Genomic DNA, 20,350 nt, shown 5'->3' with positions numbered 1-20,350 from the left:
GGAGTGGGATTGCTGGATCATATGGTAGTTCTATGTATAGATTTCTGAGGTACCTCCATACTGTTCTCCATAGTGGCTATACCAGCTTCCATTCCCACCAACAGTGCAGGAGGGTTCCCTTTTCTCCACACCCCCTCTAGCACTTGTTTTTTGTGGACTTATTAATGATGGCCATTCTGACGGGTGTGAGGTGGTATCTCATGGTAGTTTTGATTTGCATTTCTCTAATAATGAGTTATGTTGAGCATTGTTTCATGTGCTTGTTGGCCATCTGTGTATCTTCCTTGGAGAAATGTGTATTCAGGTCTTTTGCCCGTTTTTCCATTGGGTTGTTGGCTTTTTTGCTGTTGAGTTGTATAAGTTGTTTGTATATTTTAGAGATTAAGCCCTTGTCAGTTGCATCATTTGAAGCTATTTTCTCCCATTCTGTAAGTTGTCTTTTTGTTTTATTTTTGGCTTCCTTTGTTTATTATAAAGGTAGATTATCAGCTCATTGGAGGAGGGCTGTAAGAGAGAGAGGTTGGTGGTAATGAGATCAATGGTGGGGGTGCTGCTGCAGTACTCTAGGGCAGGGGTCCTGCTGCCTTGAGCAGGGTTAGATGCAGAGGATGGATGGGTAGGGATTGAAAGGCAGAGCTCTTCTCACAGCTGTGCTAAAACCCTAGAAGTACAGGGCTTTATCCCAACTGCTTTTTCCTGCCCTCATTCTCCATTCTCATGACTGATTATACTCCCAATAGAAAGACAGGTAAAGGAGTTCTCTTGTGGCACAATAGGTTAAGGATCTGGTTTTGTCATTGCCGTGGCTTGGGTCACTGCTATGGTGCAGGTTTGATCCCTGGCCTGGAAAGTTCTTCGTTCTGTGGGAGCAGCTAAAAGGAAAGAGAAGGAGGGAGGAGTAAGGGGAGGAAGAAGGAAGGAAGGAAAGAGAGAGAAGGAGGGAGGGAAAGAAAGAAAGAAAGAAAAGAAGGAGGGAAGGAAGGATGGACGGAAAGAAAGAAAGAAGTAAAGAAGTAAACCCTGGGTGATTAATGCCAAACAGAGCCTCATTCTAGGCACTCATCCAAGCCAGGGCAGCACAGAGTTGAGAATGTTTCTTCACCAGTGCCAAGGAGGTTGGGCAGCACTGCTAGGAATTTAAGTCCTAGTGCAGAGCAGCATACCCAGTCCCTGGAGCTGACATGTCATCACTGATACAGGTGTGCTCACATTATGACTCTGTAAGTCACTGAGGTAGTGAAGGGGACCTTCATAACATCACCCAACCCAGGAGGTGCAGGAGATCATATACAGGGTTAACAGCACCAATGACTGTGCTAAACAGGGATGGGATGCAGGCTTCCTAAATACATACCCTTTGTCCAGTTTGAAGGGTGCAAAGAGTGCAGGGAGGTAACACCTTGGCTCCATTTGTCTAAGTGTGTCTTTTCCCCTTAGCCAGCATTTTAATCCAACTTCAGGACTTGATTCTGAGTCCCAGGGGTATTTCCTGAGACCCAATGGAGATACAGTCATGAAGTTTGCTTCTCACTATACCAGTTCCCACAGTGAGCATACTTTGATGTCCTTGAACAGGACTTTGGGTAGATCTTAACTTTGCTCTTCACTGAAATGCCTCTCAGATTGATTAGTAGTGGCTGTGGGGAGCTCCTCAGAGCATGTTGCCATGTTGTGAACTAAATGATCCATTAATCACTTCCAGGCATTCTATTATTTAGGGTAAAGTGGGTCTTAGCTGGTATCATGTCCAAAGTGATAGCTGGAGTTTCCAGGCTTCTTAAACTAGTTCTAGAACCACATAACTCATTCTGATGTTCCTACTTTAGACCTTAGGGTTCTAGTATCTTTTAGGTGGAGTGGTCCCACAGATTCTGGAACTGCGGCCTCATAGTCAAGGCCCAGTGTGCCAACCCTGCCTTGGATGTCAGGTGGTGGGAAATGCTGGAAGAATAAAATGTCCTTAAGTGGCACTATTGGTGGCTCCTTTAGGGCACCCAGTGGTACCTCTCAACAGAGGGGCAGTTCTTCTGCTCAGCCTGACTAGGGGTCTTGTGGATTTTCCCTGCCGAATGGTAGATGCTATCTGATTTTTACCCCTTGCTACTAAAATGATGGTTCATGGGTCAGAAAGAGCGGCACCCAGGAGCTTGTTAGACAGGAATCTCAGGGCCCAGAATCAGAGAGTGCATGAAAAGTCCCTGGGTGATTTGTCTGCATATTACAGTTTGAGGGTTGCTACTTGAATCTGTAGCTAGCTGAGGTTCATGATCCTGCCTGTGCATTAGAATCCCCTAGGGAGCTAAACTGTCCATCTCCAGCCCACAACAGACCAATTCAATTATAATCTCTGGGCGTGGAGCCCAGACTTCAGTATGTTTTTCATTTTTTGTTTTTTAGGGCCACAGGTTTGACATATGGAAGCTCCATGGCTGGGGGTAGAATTGAACTATAGCTGCCAGCGTATGCCACAGCTCATGGCTATGCCAGATCCTTAACCCGCCAAGCAAGGTCAGGGATTGAATCTGCATCCTCATGGATACTGGTTGGGTTCATTTCCACTAAGCCATAGTGGGAACTCCAACTTCAGTATGTTTTAAAAGGTTTCTTAAAAGATTCTGATATACAGTAAGTCAGAGGCTCAGTGAGCTAGAATAGCAGAGGTTTTCAATAAGGACCTCCTGCCCAAACCCTAAGATCCTGGTTATGTTGGCCTTAGATAGGACCAATATGTGTAGGTTTTTTACATCTCACCAATGAAGGATTGAGGGTCCCTGATTGGACAAAGATTTCATCATTGTCGCTTTGGCCCTGCTGGGATGCAAGGAAGGGGAACAGTCCCAAGAGCATCTGTGTCTCCTGTTGTTTCTGAGCCAGGATATGGTCTCCTTGACCACTTTAGGGTGCCCATCAGTGATATATCAAGCTAATGGACATATCCTGCAGGCTCAAGAGGTATGGTAGACCCATAGCACATGCATTCTTGGCGTCGACCTGCCTATCAGGGAAAATTATGAAGTTTTTGCTACAGGGGAGATGGGCAGTGAGCACTTGGTCCTGCTTGCAGTTGGCATGAGGGTGCAAGACAAGCTGTAGACTGGGATCTTTGCTACCTGCTTCACTACTGAGCCTCACCCTGTCCTGGTGGTGGCAGCAGCTGAACTCAAGGATCTTCTGGCCTGGGCAAGTCCAGGGAGTCTTAAAGAAAGAGGACACTTTTGTGGGAGACACAGTGACATGGCCTCAAGTGGGTAGACAGAATAAAATTGGACATAAACGTTCATTCCAGAAATAAGTTCTTATGATTTGGTTTCATTTCAAAAATGTGTAAGTCCTCAAGATGCAGATGAGCCGATGGAGGAAGTGGGACTCTGTCTGTCCCACCTATATTCTTTCTAAGGTTGTAGGGTGGCTCTGGGTCCTTCGAAACTCCTAGGCTGCTGTCTACCCATCTGCCTGACACGGGAGCCTGGTTTAGGAAGCAGTGCCTAAAGTTTGCACAGGTGCTGGTACTTTCCCTCACTCCCTTTTTCCTTCACAGCTGGCGACGTGGGACTCGGAGAAGGGCCTGAATGGCAGCCTGCAGGAGAGGCCCATGGGCAGCCGCCTCCAAGGACTGACTCTCAAAGTGGTGACTGTCTTGGTAGGAGCATGGGTACCCTGGGGAGGTCTGCTATTCAGATTTTGCGGTCAGAGGCTTCTCTGTTTGGCTTGATGCTAAGTTTGGAAAGAAGGGGATCTTGAAATCATAAGGCCTTTCACTCAAAGAATTTGGGGAAGAGTGAGATTGGAGATCCTGCCCCAGGGCCTCTGAGGCCTTCCCTGGGAGGTCACTGGGTTGCTCCAGAAAAGGACCACTAATCCAGATCCAGTGTTGTGCTCCAGAGCAGGCACCGCAACTCCACTTGTTCTTGGGTGTAAACAGGATCTTGAACTACTGGTCCTTAAGAGAGCTTGGCTGGTAGCCAGAGTCCTCAGATAGAGGTTGGAAGAATGTTCTTCCAGGATTCAACACCACTGATGGGCTCTTGTGGCACAGAGTTCATAATAAGACCATTTGTGGCAATTTCTCAATCTGATTGCCTTGGAATCAGAGGCTTTTATATCTTTAAGATACCTTAGGAACATCTTCCTCTCCCTTTCTTTACTTCTTTAGAACTGTTGGAGACATTTTAGATTTATCTCTTATCAGTTGGTCAGACATGGTCCAAACATCTGTCCTAGGAGGCACTGGCATCTCCTTGGCTCTAGAGGTCTTTGTCAGCAGCATTCCTGTATTCCCCATGTGCACACCACAAATAAGTATTATATCTTATTTCCCCTCAAAATTAAATTTATGAGATGTAATCTCTGGGGCCATTGCCAAAAGGCCCTTTCTTGTCTGGTTTCACAGGATGGTGGTGGGGAAGGCTGAGGTGTTTCCCAGATGACCACATGATTGATAGGAGCACATGTGACACAGTACAAAATGTGTGAAAGTGTGCATTACCTGGCTTTGGATTTTCTCAAGCTGTGGGTTTAACCATCCTGTCCTTGACTTGCGGTATGACCTTGTCCTGTGACTCAGCATCCACTTCCTAGCACTATCTGATAGACGTAATATTGTCTTCTCTCAATCCAGTATCACAGAGATGTATTGTTATTTATTATCCTGAATGAGAAGTATCAACATTTCTTGTGTGGATCCTAAAAAAATTTGGCATTTCCTAAGGACAAAGTCCTGAATGTCACAGATGAAGGAATGTTATGACAAGCCATGTTATTCTTGGAGATGGGGTTCTGGGCCAAGTCTGGATGACATAGGGCAAATAAATACCTGCCCCTCCATCAGCATGCTGGTTGGAGGGATTTTCCTGTGCACTGCATCCTGAGTATCCATAAAGTTCTCTAGAAAAGGGCAGAGAGATTCAGATTCCAGGCTTAAATTGGGTGAATACAGGCACATGTCCACAAACATTGTGAAATTATGATTCATCAGCTTGGTCTCTTCAATAGTACCCTAGAAAGATGTGTGTTAATGAACCTGTGATTTAGTTGAAGAATGTTCATTCTGTTGTCCTCAGGAAGAGCCTTTTGTGATGGTGGCTGAGAACATCCTTGGACAGCCCAAGCGCTACAAAGGGTTCTCCATCGATGTCCTGGATGCACTGGCCAAGGCTCTGGGCTTCAAATATGAGATTTACCAGGCCCCTGATGGCAGGTACGGTCACCAGCTCCATAACACCTCCTGGAACGGGATGATCGGGGAGCTCATCAGCAAGGTATGTCCAAGAGCAGGTCCGTGGGGAGGGGCACCCTAGTCTGCCTCTGGGGTGATGTCTAAATGCGACCCATTATGAAGTTGGAACCTTGGGATCAACTAGTCAGACTCCTAGTTACCACTCTCCACACACTAAAGTCCTCTTTATCTCAACCCCCATGCTCCCTGCTATACCTGTTTTTGCCCTTTTATTTTCTCACTCCCTGTGTTCCTTCTGTACCCATTGCTCTCTTCCTTTGAAACTTATCCACTGTGCCTGTTCTTTAATAACCCTTTCTGAAATCCACTCCCATGTTCGGGCTGCAGTAGGAACCCAGTTCTCACAAGATGATACTGGTGCACGCTTATTCTCTTCTTCATGGCTCAGGAGTGGGTGCATATATCATGTACATGTCCACATGCATGCATGTGTATGAATGAGCACGTGAGTGTGTCTGCATTATTATGTGTAAGTGATATGGCCTTACTTCTTCCTATAGTTGGCATCCCCCAACTCCTCAGATTAATTTCATATCATTACTATTCTTTCTTCCTATATAGTCTTCATTCAGACTCATGGCATGAGGCCAGTTCACTGTGTCCCCATCCTTGCCCCTAATCTCTGGGTCATTTCCTGACAATCATTTATGATGGTGGATCTTCTATAACTCTCCCTCTCCAGTGTAACTGTTGCCATCAATCTTGATGTTTCCAACATCCCTACAGACAAGCCCAGGCTTCCATTGACCCTTTCACCTCCAGTGACTTTTGAGTACCTGCCCCACACATCCTGTTAGCATCTTACATGTTGCTGTCACACCCCATTCCATGACTACAACCTGTCATTCTTCTGACTCTTTTTGGCCTTTGTTCCTAAAACACAAGTCCTTTGCTTTATACACCTGCAATGGCAAATACAAGGCCCATATGCTCTACAAATTTTTTTAAGCTTTAAAATGACAACTTTTGTATTGTGGAATAATTTATATAAAAAATTGACCCATTTCAGATGGATAATTCAATGATTTTTGGAAATCTAGGGAGTTGTAGAACCATCACCATAATCTAGTTTTATAATACTTCCATCACCCCAATGAGATCCTGCCTCATTAACAGTTGATCCCATTCCAAACCCAGCCCTAGGCAACAATTCATCTACTTTCTATAGATTTGCCTTGGCAAGCCTTTAATATAAACAGAATCATATGATATATGGTCTTTTGTGTCTGGCCCTTTTCACTTGGCACATGGACTTGAGGTTATTCTTCTCTTGGAGTTCTGTGTTCTTCTGATATTGTGTCCTTTCCCGCCTGGTGTGCCCTCTGTGGTGGTCCAGACAAGTCCTTGTTCCCTTCATCCTTTGCGATCCGCCTAAATTATACTTGATTTCTTACAGCACTGAAACCCTGACTTGCTCTGGTATCCACACTCTGGCTCCGACATGTAGGTTGCTGTATGCAATCAGAAGAGAAAATCACCAATTTGTTCAGATGGATCTATGAATGATGTGTGGCCTTGCACCTCAGCTGGGCCTTCAGGACAGCCTGCGTCCCTAAACTTGGCTTTCGTTGGGCTCCTTGGCTGCTTCCTTAGAGACTATTTCAAATTTTATATATTCCTTCTCAAGCAACCTAATAATCTTCTATCTAAATTTTTTTAAAAAATTATTCCTCTGTTAGGGAAAGAAATAGAGCCATCTGGACATGAAGTTGTCCTTCAACGTCCTATGAAATTCACATCTGCAGACCCCTACACACCCCTCAAGTTTTGGTGGAGGTGTTTTTCTTCCTGTTAGAGCTCATCCTTCCACCTGTGTCATGAGTTAATTCCCTTGTGCCTCCTCTGGACCTGGTTTCATAAATTAGTTTCCCTCTATCCTATATTGTAAAGCTATCCCACTGGTTCCCTTCCTCAGTCCTTACAATGCTCCAAACTCTCTGAATCCTTACAATAAAACCAAAAAAAAAACAACAAAAACCAAAACCGAAAACAAAAACCTCCCTGGATCTTGATTTCTGAGAAGAGAAGCAAGAGTCAGTGATGCAAATGTGGCAAATCTGAGACCTCTGACATGGTCCCCCCAACATTTTTTCTCTTTCCTCTAGGCATATTGCTGGATTTCATGGTTTGGAACACCAGTATATCTGCCTGTCTAGCCCACATATTGGACCTGATAAAATCCTTCAATATAGTTTTCCCCAATTTTAATCTGTAGTTTGAATCATCTGTCACAACTGGTCATTCTAAAATAAACCTAGTTCTGGCAATATGTCCGATTTAGAGAGCCCAGAGCCAAGATGGAGATGGCGACTATACATTTTAAGGCTCTTATGGTTGAAGCAGGTACTTTAGGCGCTTTTCTGCCTGCCAGCATCCACCTGGGCATAAGGACCCCGCTAGTCTTGGCAGCTTTAACCTCACAGTCTTATTCCATCTTAATAAGGTCTTCGTCTATTTTTAAATTAAGCTCATCTTGGAAAGCAAAAATCTTGGAAGGTACTTTTGAGGTCACAGCATAGGATTCCCAGAGGACCCTTCACAGCATGGCTTTACTAAAGGAAGAATCAACCCATGTGTCTCAGAGGCCATGAGTTAAGGGAGGTGGAAGAACAGAAGAAGTAGATGGCCCCTCTTTTCTTCGAGGATGTTACTCTGTGGCATAGAGTCTGCATATAAAACGACCTAGCACTGATACATTAGTGAGGTTCAAGGTAGTTGGATACTTACCATATAGCTTCTAAAGTATTTTAGAAAAGAGAGATATCTGTGTGGGCTAATGGAATTCAGAGAGGTATGAGGGGAAAGTGGAGTGTCCCTGTGGCCTTGAAGCTAGGAAGGATGTAACTAAGTCCAGAAGATAGAAGGGAGGCAGGGCAGGGAGGGGTAGGAGGGACATACTAGTCAAAGAAAGGTGATGCTTTGCTAAGGGGATCATTTAAAAAATGAAGAAAAATTACAGTTCACACAGGAAGGAAGGTGGTTTGTAGACTTTCTTCCAGAAGTGGTTTCTAGGAATTTTTAGCGTTTGGGAGAGAAATGTGTTTAAGGTGAAGGAGATAACAACAGACAGCTTAGTGATGGATTTTCCCTACAATATTCAAGATCACAAGGTGTCAACTCTTGAATCCATTTCCTCTGAACAGAGCAACCCCAACAGCAGAGGATAGGCCTTGGTCCAAGGTAGAACCCATCAGTAAGCTGAGGACTGCCACCTGATGAGATGGGTTTGCCTTTCAGAGAGCAGACCTGGCCATCTCCGCCATCACCATCACCCCAGAGAGGGAGAGCGTCGTGGACTTCAGCAAGCGGTACATGGATTATTCGGTGGGGATCCTAATCAGGAAGCCCGAGGAGAAAATCAGCATCTTCTCTCTCTTCGCTCCATTTGATTTTGCTGTCTGGGCCTGCATTGCGGCAGCCATCCCTGTGGTTGGTGTGCTGATATTCGTGTTGAACCGAATACAGGCAGTGAGAGCTCAGAGTGCTGCCCAGCCACGGCCATCCGCGTCTGCCACCTTGCATAGTGCCATCTGGATCGTCTACGGAGCCTTCGTCCAGCAAGGTACTGTTCTGGTTTCCCCGATGTTGGAATAGCCCCAGGGGCCTGGATGCACTTGTCCACTGGCAAAGTTCTTAGATGCACTTTGCCCAAATCATCTTAAATGCAGTTTTATTTAATCTCTAAGATAGTACCAGGATCATGCTGCACCTCCTTTTCTCCAATTAATATCAGATGGGAACAAAATGAAAAAACAAAAAAACAAAAATCAGGAACTTAACTTCAAATCCTGGTTTTTCCCCTTTAGATAAAATTAACTTTGTAGTTCTGCTTTGCAGAATTTTCTCCTCTCCCACATTAGATTGATTGCCATGCAGACAGGGTTGTCAAAGGAGACGGTGTCTTGCTTAAATGTGAAGTCTTAATGGGATTAAAAAAACCCACACAATTGTTTTGCAATCATCTAATTGGTACTCCAGCCATTCTTGAAATACCAAGTTCTATCTCTGTGAATTCTGGATAGCACTTGGGGATGGTGTGATTTTCACCAGAAAGTATAAGTTGCAAAACTCCTAACATGAGTTCTGGCCCTGTTTGCGCCATGGCAAAACATGTATTACCTGTTTGAGAGGTTATATAAAAATAGTCAATGAGAAGCTTTCTTCCACTACCACCTAAGTGACCAAGGAGAAATAATTGGCCTCAAAGAGGCAGCTTCTAAGTCACATGCGATGATTTTCAAAACTTTTAGGGAAAAAGAAAGTCATCTAGTGAGGGCTGAATATTAATAAAAGTAATATGGTGCATCTCATCTCTGAGGTTTAAAAGCTAGCTGTGGAACCCTCCAGGTAGGAGGTAATTTTACAGAATTCCTGAGACTATCCTGTGTGAATTTAACATGCACAAGGACCTTACATAGGGTTGTAGCCTGACAGAGGGTTCTACAGCGAGGTAGAATCTTCTAACTTCAAGATTTTGATATTCAGAATGCTATCATTGTCTTTTTGACAAACATCTCATCACTAAAAATGACAATCCCAGCTCTTCCACTTTTCCATATTTTGTGGTCCTCCTTCTCTTTCCAGCATAGGTGGTCTTAGGATTTTCTCCCAAATTGTCACAGCCCACCATTATCAGCTGGCAGTCACTTTCCTGCTCACTAGCTCATCATCAGGGTGGCTCCTTCCCACCCCCTCCCATGCCTGGCCTGAGGGCAGAAAACTTCCCTGGGGAAGGGATGGGACTAAGAGCAGAAGCCCAGGGCCAATCCACTTTGCCTCTCTCCTGCAGGTGGTGAATCCTCAGTGAACTCTATGGCCATGAGAATCGTGATGGGCAGCTGGTGGCTCTTCACTCTCATTGTATGCTCCTCCTACACAGCCAATCTTGCTGCCTTCCTTACAGTGTCCAGGATGGACAACCCCATAAGGTAAGATCCTCTTCTTTTCCAGATCTGGGACTATACAGCTCTGAAAAGCTGTAAAGAGAGGATATGAACCTGATCAGGAAAGCCTGGTGTCAAGGAGGCAGAGAAAGGCTTAGATTCCGGATCTGCAGTTTGATGATAGTAATCTTTTAATGCATATAGAGCTTACCTCCTGTTATATTTTATTTCAAGCACAATTAAATAAATATATAAACTCATTAAATAATATTTCTTTGAACATTTAAACTCTACTTATAAGAGTAATAAGTCAAAACATTAAAAATTAACTAATTAAATGTCCTCAGATATTTAAACATTGATTACAAACTTATTTAATCAAAATTTTAGAAACATTTAATTAAAATGAATTAAAACCACAAGTCTAATATGTTTTTCCAATCTTCAAACATTTAAAAAGTATTTTTAAATACATGCCAATTATCACAGCGATTAGAAAATTATTTCACTCAGAGTTATAAAATTGTAAAACTGTTGAAGCCAAGGTCTAAAAATGTCTCATTTTAACCAAAATGTTTAAAAAAACATGACATAAAAGAATTAGTTCAACATAGTGAAATAATTCAGAAATGCCTTCGCTTTATAGTCAGATTCTCATATACTATGTGAATTAGAAAAGAACTTGGACAAAGTGAAAGTCTATCGGATATGTAGTTGCTGAACTGACCAAAGGCACAGACCTGTTCTATACTTCTTTGGGTACAATATTCACTTCCATATCACCTCTCACTTGATTCCAGATTATGGTTTTCTCTGTCCCTGCCTTTGGTAATTTCTCCTTTAGCTCACCATGCTTACTATCATCATGTCGATTCTATTCATCCAAAGCCCCAGTCCAGCCATCCATACTCAACTAGCTTCTACAGCTCCCAACTGCCTATTTGAAAGAGTTCAGTCTCCTTGACTAGGATTCAAAATTGAGAATGATGTTGTCTGGCTTTTATTTTAATTGACATTTTTATTGAGATCATTATAGATTCACATGCAGTTGTAAGTAATAATGCAGAGAGATCTCATAGTATCTTTTAACCAGTTTCCCCCAATGGAAACATTTTGCAAAGCCAAGATATTAACATGGATACAATTGACTGACTCTATTCAGATTTCTCCTCTTGTACAGGTACTCATTTCTGCCTCTGTGTGTGCATGTGGGCACGCATGTGTGCATATTTGGTTCTAAACAGTCTTATGGTATTTGTAGATTTGTGTGTCCACCACCACAGTAAAGATGTTAAACAATTCAGTCCCTTGTGTTCTGTTATAATCGCACCCACCTCCTTCACACTTCTCCTGCTCTAGGCCTGTTCTTAACCCCTGGCAAGATGTGTTCTCCATCTCTAAAATGTTGTCATTTCAGATATGTTATGTAAATGGAATTGCACCTTTGGGGATTGGCTTTTTCTTTCAGTATAGTTCTCTGGAGAGTCATTCACGTTGTTTTGCGCATTAATAATTCATTTCATTATATTGCTCTGTTGTATCTGATGTAACACACTCTGTTTAGCAATCCACTCATTGAAGGTTATCAGGTTTTCTTCCAGTTGGGGACAATTGTGAATAAAGCCACTATAAACATTGGGTATAGGTTTTTGTATGAACATAAGTTTTCATTAATGTGTGATACATAGCCAAGAAGGCAATTGGTGTATCTTGTGTTAAGAGCATGTTGAGTTTTATAAGAAACTCTCAAACTGCTTTCTAGAGTAACTGTACTGTTTTACATTATGACTAGTGATGTGCAAATGATCCAGTTTCTTTACATATTTGCCAGTATTTAGTGTTGTCACTTTTTTGTTTTACCATTCTGATAGTCATGGTGTAATAACACATTGTGGTTTTGGGTTTTCCTAATGACTAATTGTATTGAATACCTTTTAATGTGCTTTTTACTATCTATATATCCTCTTCAGTAAATATCTGTATGTATTTTCCCATTTTCTCACTGGATTGCTTATTAATGTTGAGTTTTGAAAGGTCTTTATATATTTTAGATAGTGGTTCTTTGCCAGATGTGTGGTGTGCAAACATTTCCACCCATTCTGAAGTTTGTTTTTTTTCCAACCTCTTAACAGATCTTTCATAGAGAAAAGTTTTTAATTCTTATGAGGTCCAATTTATATTTTTATTCTTCTGTGTATCATGATTTTGGTGTCAAGTCTAATTCTTTGCCTAGCCCTGGGCCCTGAAGATAATTTCATTTGTTTTTTTTTTCTTTTCCTAAAAGTTTTGTAGTTTTGCATTTTCCATCTCAGTCCAAAATCCATTTTGAGTTAATTTTTGTATAAGGTGGGAAGTTTTTGAGTTGAGTTTTTTTCCCAGACCCTGGAAAATGCCATTCTATTTTTGGTCTCTATAAATTTGACTCTCTAAGTAACTCATATAAGTGAAATAAGATAGTTTTTGTCTTTTTATGACTAGTTTATTTCACTTAGCATGACATCAATGCTCACCATTTTGTAGCATGTATCAAAATTTCCTTGCTATTTAAGGATGAATAACATTGTATGTATAAACTTATTTTTTTGATCCATTCATCTATTGGCTATTATTTAATAATGCTATAAACATAAGCATATGGATATCTGTTCAAGTCCCTGCTTTCAATACTTTTGGCATATAATCAGAAGTAGGATTGCTGGATCATATGGACATTCTATGTTTAGTAATTTTGAGGAACCATAATAGCTTAACCATTTTTCATTCCCACCAGCAAAACACAAAGATTCCAATTTCTCCACATTCTCACCAATGCTTTGTTTCTGTTATTTTGTTTTGTTTTGTTTTGACTTTCATGATAGCTATCCTAATGGGTATGAAGTAGTACCTCATTTTGGTTTTAATTTGCATTTCCCTCATGATTAGAGATGTTGAGAATGTTTTCTTGTCTTTATTTCTGACTTACGTACCTTCGTTTGTTTTTTTTTTTGAAGGGCCACACCCACGGCACATGGAAGTTCCCCAGCTAGGGGTTGATGGAAGGTGTGACTGCTGGCCTACAACACAGCCACAGCCATACCAGATCTGAGCCACATCTGTGACCTATACCAAAGCTCATGGCAATTCTGGATCCTTAACCCACTGAGCGGGCCAGGAATGGATCCTGCATCCTTGTGGATACTAGTTGGGTTCATTATCACTGAGCCACAACAGGAACTCCTTAGGTACCTTCTTCATAGAAATTTCTATCCAAGTCCTTTTTCTATTTTTAATTGTGTTGTTTTGGTTAGTTTGTTATTGAGTTGTAGGTGGGTTTTTGTTGTTGATGTTGTTGTTCAGGATATGAGTCCCTTATGAGATAAGTGATTTGCATATATTTTCTCCCATTCCATGGATTGCATTTTCATTTTGTCAGTAGTGTCTTTGGATGCAGAAATTTTTTTCTAAATTTTGATGAAGTTCAAATTATCTATTTCTTTGTTGTTGTTGTCTTTGCTTTTTTGGCCATATCTAAGAAATCATTAGCAAATCCAAAGTCATAAAACATTTCTCATATGTCTTCTTCTAAGAGGTTTTTATTTTTAGGTCTTATATTTAGGCCTTTGATCCATTTTGAGTTAATTTTTGTATGTGGCCTAATGTAAGGGTCTTATTTCATTCTTTTGCACGAGGATGTCCAGTTTTCTCAATACTATCTGTTGAAATGACCATTCTTTCCTCATTGAATAGTCTTAACACCATTGTTGAAAATTTGACCACATATAGGACAGTATTTCTGGGCTGTCTGTTTTCTTCCACTTGTCTGTATGTCTGTCATCATGCCTGTGCCACACTGTTTTGATTATTGTGATTTGTAGTACATTTTGAATTCAGAACTCTGGGTTATCCAACTTTGTTCTTTATCAAGATTGTTTTGGCCATTTAGGGTCCCTTGAGAGTCCATATGAATTTTGTGATGGAGTTTTCTATTTCTGCAGAAAACATCATTGGAATTTTGGTAGCCATTGTATTAAATTTATAAATTTCTTTAGGTAGTATTGACGTCGTAATAATATTGTCTTCCATTCCAGGGAGTTCCCTTTGTGGCTCAGCAGTAACAAACCCAACTAGAATCCACAAGGATGTAGGTTTGATCCCTGGCCTTTCTCAGTAGGTTAAGGATCTGACATTGCTCTGAGCTGTGGTGTAGGTCACAGACATGGCTCAGATCCCACATTGCTATGGCTGTGGCTGTGGCTGGCAGCTGCAGCTCTGATTTTGCCCCTAGCCTGGGAACCTCTATACTACTGGAAAGGCCCTAAAAATACAAAAAAAAAAAAAAAAAAAAAAAAAGACTTTCAGTCCATTAGTACAGGGTTCATTTCACTTATTTGTGATTTAAATTTTTTTTAAATTTTTTAGTTTTCAGTATACATGCCTTTTGCCTTTTTTTTTTTTTTTTGACATTTTATTCCTTTGGATACTATTGTAACTGGAATTGTTTTAGTAATTTCCCTTTCAGATTTTTCATTAATAATGTATGGAAATGCTGCTGGGTTTTGATTTCCGTATCTGGAAACTTTGGTTAATTAGTTAGTTCTAATAGTTTCTTGTCTCTGTGTGTGTATGCGTGTGTGTCCAATTTTAAGATTTTCTACATATAAGGCCATTTGGTCTGACAACAGAGATAATTTTACTTTTTCCTTTACAATTTATTTCCAATTCTTTCTTTCTTTTTTTTTTTTCCTTTTTAGGGCCACACCCACAGCATATGGAGTCTTGCAGGTTAGGAGTCCAATTGGAGCTACAGCTGCCGGCCACAGCCATAGCCACAGCAATGCCAGATCCAAGCCGCGTCTGCAACCTACAGCACAGCTCGTGGTAATGCCAGATCCTTAACCCACTGAGCGAGGCCAGGGAACCTCATGGTTCCTAGTCGGATTTGTTTCTGCTATTCCATGACAGGAACTCCTTTTTCTTTTTCTCTTTCTTTCTTTCTTTCTTTCTTTCTTTCTTTCTTTCTTTCTCTCTCTCTCTCTCTCTCTCTCTCTCTCTCTCTCTCTCTCTCTCTCTCTCTCTCTCTCTCTCTCTCTCTCTCTCTCTCTCTCTCTTTCTTTCTTTCTTTCTTATGGCTGCACACACAGCATGTGGAAGTTCCTGGGACAGAGACTGAATCCTAGCAGCAGCTGTGGCAATGGCAGGTCCTATAATCCACTGTGCTGGGCTGGGATCAAACCCACACCTCTACAGTGACTCAAGCCATGCAGTCAAATTCTTAATCCACTGTACTAAAGCAAGAACTCCTGCTATTTCCAATCGTTTATTTTTCCTGCCAAATTGTCTAACTATGATATCCAGTACTATGTTGAGTAGAAGGGGTGAAAAGGACATCCTTGTCTTGTTCTGATTTTAGGGGAAAGTCTTTCATTCTTTCACCAGTGAGTATGATGTTAGCTTTGAGTTTCTGAATCACTATTACATAATGGTTGTTTCCTATTATTTCTAGCCTGTTGAGTGTTTTTATCATGAAAGAGTGTTGGATTTTGTCAAATGCTTTTCCTGCATTGGGGTGATAATGTGGTTTGTGACTTTGTTCTGTTAATGTGCTATATTACATTGATAAAATTTTGTATGTTGAACCATTCTTGTATTCCAGGAGTAAATCCTTCTTGGTCATGGTGCATAATCCTTTATAATATGCTGCTGAATTCACGTTGCAAGTATTTAGTTGAGGATTTTTGCATAAATATTCATCAGGAATATTAGTTTTTAGATTTCTTTTCTTGTCATGTCTTTTTGGGGCTTTAATATCAGGGTTACACTGGCTTCATAGAATGAATAGGAAGTATTCCCTCCTCCTGAATTCTTTTGGTTAGAATTTGAGGAGGATTGGTGTTCAATCTTCTTTAAATTGTAGAATTCCACAGTTAAGCTATCTGGAACTGGGCTTTTCTTTATTGGGTTTTTCATTTCTGATTAGCTCTCCTTACTAGTTATAGATCTATTCAGATATTCTGTTTCTTTATGATTCAGTCTTAGAAGCTGTGTATTTCTTTTTTTTTTTTTTTTTTTTTGTCTTTTGTCTTTTGTTGTTGTTGTTGTTGCTATTTCTTGGGCCGCTCCCGCAGCATATGGACGTTCCCAGGCTAGGGGTTGAATCGGAGCTGTAGCCACCGGCCTACGCCAGAGCCACAGCAACATGGGATCCGAGCCGCGTCTGCAACCTACACCACAGCTCACGGCAACGCCGGATCGTTAACCCACTGAGCAAGGGCAGGGACCGAACCCGCAACCTCATGGTTCCTAGTCGGATTCGTTAACCACTGCGCCACGACGGGAACTCCGAAGCTGTGTATTTCTAAGAATTCGTCCATTTTTTCTAGGTTATCAAATTTGTTGGCATATAATTGACAGGTATTTTAAATGTATTCATCTTTACAGTTATCCCATTTACTTATGCATTCTTAATTGTTTTAATAGAGTCTAGCACTCAATTACCATTATTATTACAGTGTTTCTCCCACCACCTCCCCCGCCAGTAGAAATTAAGCATCCTCATTTAACCTCTAGAGGTTTCCTTTAGGCTTAAAGTTGCATGCACGGTAATTTCTCTTTCAGAATCAAAAGTGAAACCATATACTCCTATAGCTTCCTAGTTAAAATGAGAGTAAGCTACCTTTTCTTTCCTCGTCTTCCACCTACTCATTTTTTTTTTTTTTGGCAGAATCTGACCCAGTTTAGACACAGTTTACTCTGATTTTTTTTTTCTTCTTTTTGTGTTTTAAAATCTTTTATGGCTTCTCTAAGAAACCATTTGCATTTTTTCATTTTTTTCTCATCCATATTTATACTCATTATTTGGACTGAATTCTATGTTCAAAATATTTCAATGCTTATTGAATATCTCTTAATTCTATGACTTAGCCATTGTTCCTTTCTTTATCTTAAGGACTTTTTGTTCAGCTATAATAGCTTTTTGAGCAATATATCTAGCAAGAATGGTATATTTTCTGGGACAGCATATCTGAGAACCCTTTTCTATCACATTTACACATGAATTAAACTTATCTGGGTGCAATATTCTTGTGTCACAACTTCTTCCCCTAATATTCTATAGAAGTTTCTCCCATGTATGAATTCTGAAGAATTTGTTCCATTGTTCTTGTATGTAACACTCCAGAGAAGCATGAGAATATCCCATGCGCCTCATTTTTCTCCTCTCCTCTTTCTTTTCCTCTCTTTCCCTTCTTACTCCGTTCTCTATTTTCCCTCTTTCTCTCCATGTCCCTCTTCCTCTTCCTTTCCATCATCCTCACCTTTTCTTCCTTAATCTTTTCCTCTTCCTCCCGTCTCCCTCCTGTCCTTGCTGTTCTTCCTCTTCCTCCCTCTACTTTGATCTTCCTTCCTCCTCCTCATTCCTCTTTCTCCATCTCCACACAGAAACCTGCACATGACTTTTTATAGCAGCTTTGCCTAAATTGTCTAAATGTGGAAACAACTAAGCTGTCCTTAAAAAAATGAATGTATAAATAAACTGGAGTGCATCCAGTGCTAAAAAGAAAGGTGTTATTGATCCATGAAAAGTCATAGAGGAACTTTAAATACATATTGATAAGTAAGAGTCTTGTGATTAAATATATATATATTTATAAATTTTATAATATATAGATTTATAATTATATATGTTTATAATTTATATATGAAGAAAGAGAAATATATGGGTTTATGAAGACTAATGTAAGTTTTTAGCTATCTTTGTGGATAAAATGGGAAAAAATATGAGCAGGACAGCACTAGATATCATTTGGGCCAAAAAAAGCCAATTTAATGTGTTTTTAACTGATCATGTTATTGGTATTGTATCTAAGAAGTCATGCCAAACCCACAGTAGATCAATTGCCCTTTGCAAACTGAGCTTAAAGGCTGTTTACACATGGGTCATCATCAATTTGGATGTAAAGATTCCATTTTTAAAATTACTTTATGGGTAAAGACATTGAATAGGAATATAAACAGTTAGGTATGACCTGAATTTACTTCACAAGTTTGTGGAGTTTTTTGGCAGCATAATGTTTTAAATATTTAAATTTGAATGACTTTGTTGATGCTAGCGCTCTTCAGGTTGCCACAGTCCCTCCGTCCCCTGTTTTATTACTCCTATATACCCACCTTTCATCATCAAGCCATTCAGGTTGGTGTCCTGTGACACAGACGACCTGGATGGCTCTTTGGGAACTAGCCAGTCCTACTCATCCCTGCTCTTCAAAGCATCATGCACAGCCCAAACACTGCTGTTAGAATCTCGGACCTGCTCTTAGATCTCATGAATTGGAATTTATATCTAACTATATCTCCAAGTGGTTTTTCTTCACATTAAAATTTGGAAAGCACTGATTCCCATTAGAAAAAAGTGATCTCTAAAATTCTAATAGCCTGAAGCAATTGGCTGCAACTAACAAATGCATTTTAATAGAGCTATACATCAGTTCCTGCCTTTGGGGCACCACAAACTGGAAAAGGAAGGTGGTGCATGTTAATGGTACTCAAGCAAAAGAATGTGGGGGCTTATTCTACATGTCATAATGGAGTAACAGGTATCTGACCTCCCATCATTAACAACTATAAAACTGGAAAATAATATGCTGTTTACAAGCATTTTCAACATAGAGGCAAGGTACAGTGAGAAAGAAGGGAAAAGACATGCACACAGTAAGCCTAAAAAAAGCTGATGAGGCTAATCTCAATATTAGGCAAGGAGACTTTATGCCATAGAATATTACAAGGGATAAAGAGGGGCATTACATAATGATAATAGAACCAATTTCTCTGAAAAGGTACATCTAAATATGTATGTACCTTATAATGAAGCATCAAAGTTTATGATGTAAAATTTGGAAAAAAAAAGGTAAAAGAAATGTAAAAAGTATTTCTAAGTGATAATGAAAACACAACATATTAGAATTTTTGGAATGCAGCTAAAATAGTGCTTAAAGGAAAGTTTACAGTCTTGAATGCCTATATAAGGAACAGAAAATGTTTAAATTAAAAATTCTTAGTTTCCTACTCAAAAAAATTTTAAAAATAAAAACAGTGTAAACTTGAAGTAGTTTTAAAGAAAGATATAGATTGTGTATACTAATAGAAAATTAGCAAAGACAAAAGTTGATTAATTCATAATTTTAATAAAATTGATAAACCCAAGCAAGACCAATCAAAAAAATGAGAGAGGGAGTTCCCAATGTGGTGCAGTAGAAATGAATCTGACTAGTATCTATGAGGATGCAGGTTCTATCCTTGGCCTCACTTGGTAGGTTAAAGATCTGGCGTTGCTGTGAACTGTGGTGTAGGTTGCAGATGTGGCTTGGATCACATGTTGCTGCAGCTGTGGTGTAGGTCAGCAGCTGTAATCTGATTCAACCCCTAGCCTGGGAAATTCCATATGCTGAGGGTGCAGCCCTAAAAAGCAAAAAAGAAAAGAAAAGAAAAAAAAAAGAAAATGAGAGAAAACTGATGTTATTAATATCTGGAATGAATCTAGGGATTTTGGAGTTCCCATTGTGGCTCAGTGGGTTAAGGAGACTGCATTGCCGCAAGCTGCTATGTAGGTTGATGTAGCTAGGATTCTATGTTGCTGCATCTATGGTGTAGGCCGGAAGCTGTGGTGTAAGCTGGTGGCTGTGGTGTAGGCCTGCAGCTACAGCTGCAATTTGAACCCTAGCCTGGAAACTTCCACATGCCGTGGTTGCGGCCCTAGAAAGCAAAAAACAAACAAACAAACAAACAAAAAAACGGATTTCACTATAGATATTTTTAGACATTAAATGATAAGACAATATTATGATCAACTTTATACCAACAAATTCAACAACTTAAGTGAGATAAATAAATTTCTTTAAAAACACATCTTATAAAAACCAATTTAAAACGAGATAGAAAATCTGGATATCAATACATCTATTAAAGATATTGGATTTGTAAGCCTTGCTGCAAATGAAATTTCAGGCCCAGATGGCATCACTGGTGAGTTCTAGCCAACACTCAAATAAATAACGCTAATTGTAAACTCTTTTAGAACATAGAGGAGAAAACACTTTTTAATTTATGTAATGAAACTGGCATAATTCTGATACCAAGAGCCAAAAAAGATATTATAGGAAAAGAAAATCACTGCCCAATATCCCCCATGAACTTAGATGTAAATATCCTCGACAAAATGAGAGGAAGATTGAATTTAGCAGTATATAAAAAGGATAAT

At 40.2% G+C, this 20,350-nt stretch overlaps 1 protein-coding gene across 5 annotated transcripts in view; it reads left to right on the top strand.

The window, feature by feature from the left end:
- GRID1 (glutamate ionotropic receptor delta type subunit 1) overlaps positions 1-20,350 on the top strand; it is a 688,013-nt gene that overhangs the window by 565,525 nt on the left and 102,138 nt on the right. For all 5 annotated transcript variants that reach the window (XM_084996422.1, XM_084996423.1, XM_013983389.3 and 2 more), the window contains 4 exons: positions 3,539-3,640; positions 5,061-5,258; positions 8,474-8,798; positions 10,026-10,164. In XM_084996422.1, coding sequence (XP_084852548.1) covers positions 3,539-3,640; positions 5,061-5,258; positions 8,474-8,798; positions 10,026-10,164 — 764 coding nt within the window. The remainder of the gene's footprint in view (positions 1-3,538; positions 3,641-5,060; positions 5,259-8,473; positions 8,799-10,025; positions 10,165-20,350) is intronic.

This window comes from Sus scrofa, chromosome 14 (assembly GCF_054392235.1).
Source record: "Sus scrofa isolate SSC_HxYL_T2T_F1_AM1 chromosome 14, Sscrofa_HxYL_maternal_Yorkshire_Landrace_v2.0, whole genome shotgun sequence".
Classification (NCBI taxonomy): Eukaryota; Metazoa; Chordata; class Mammalia; order Artiodactyla; family Suidae; genus Sus; species Sus scrofa.
This window is presented reverse-complemented; position numbering and strand designations above follow the sequence as displayed.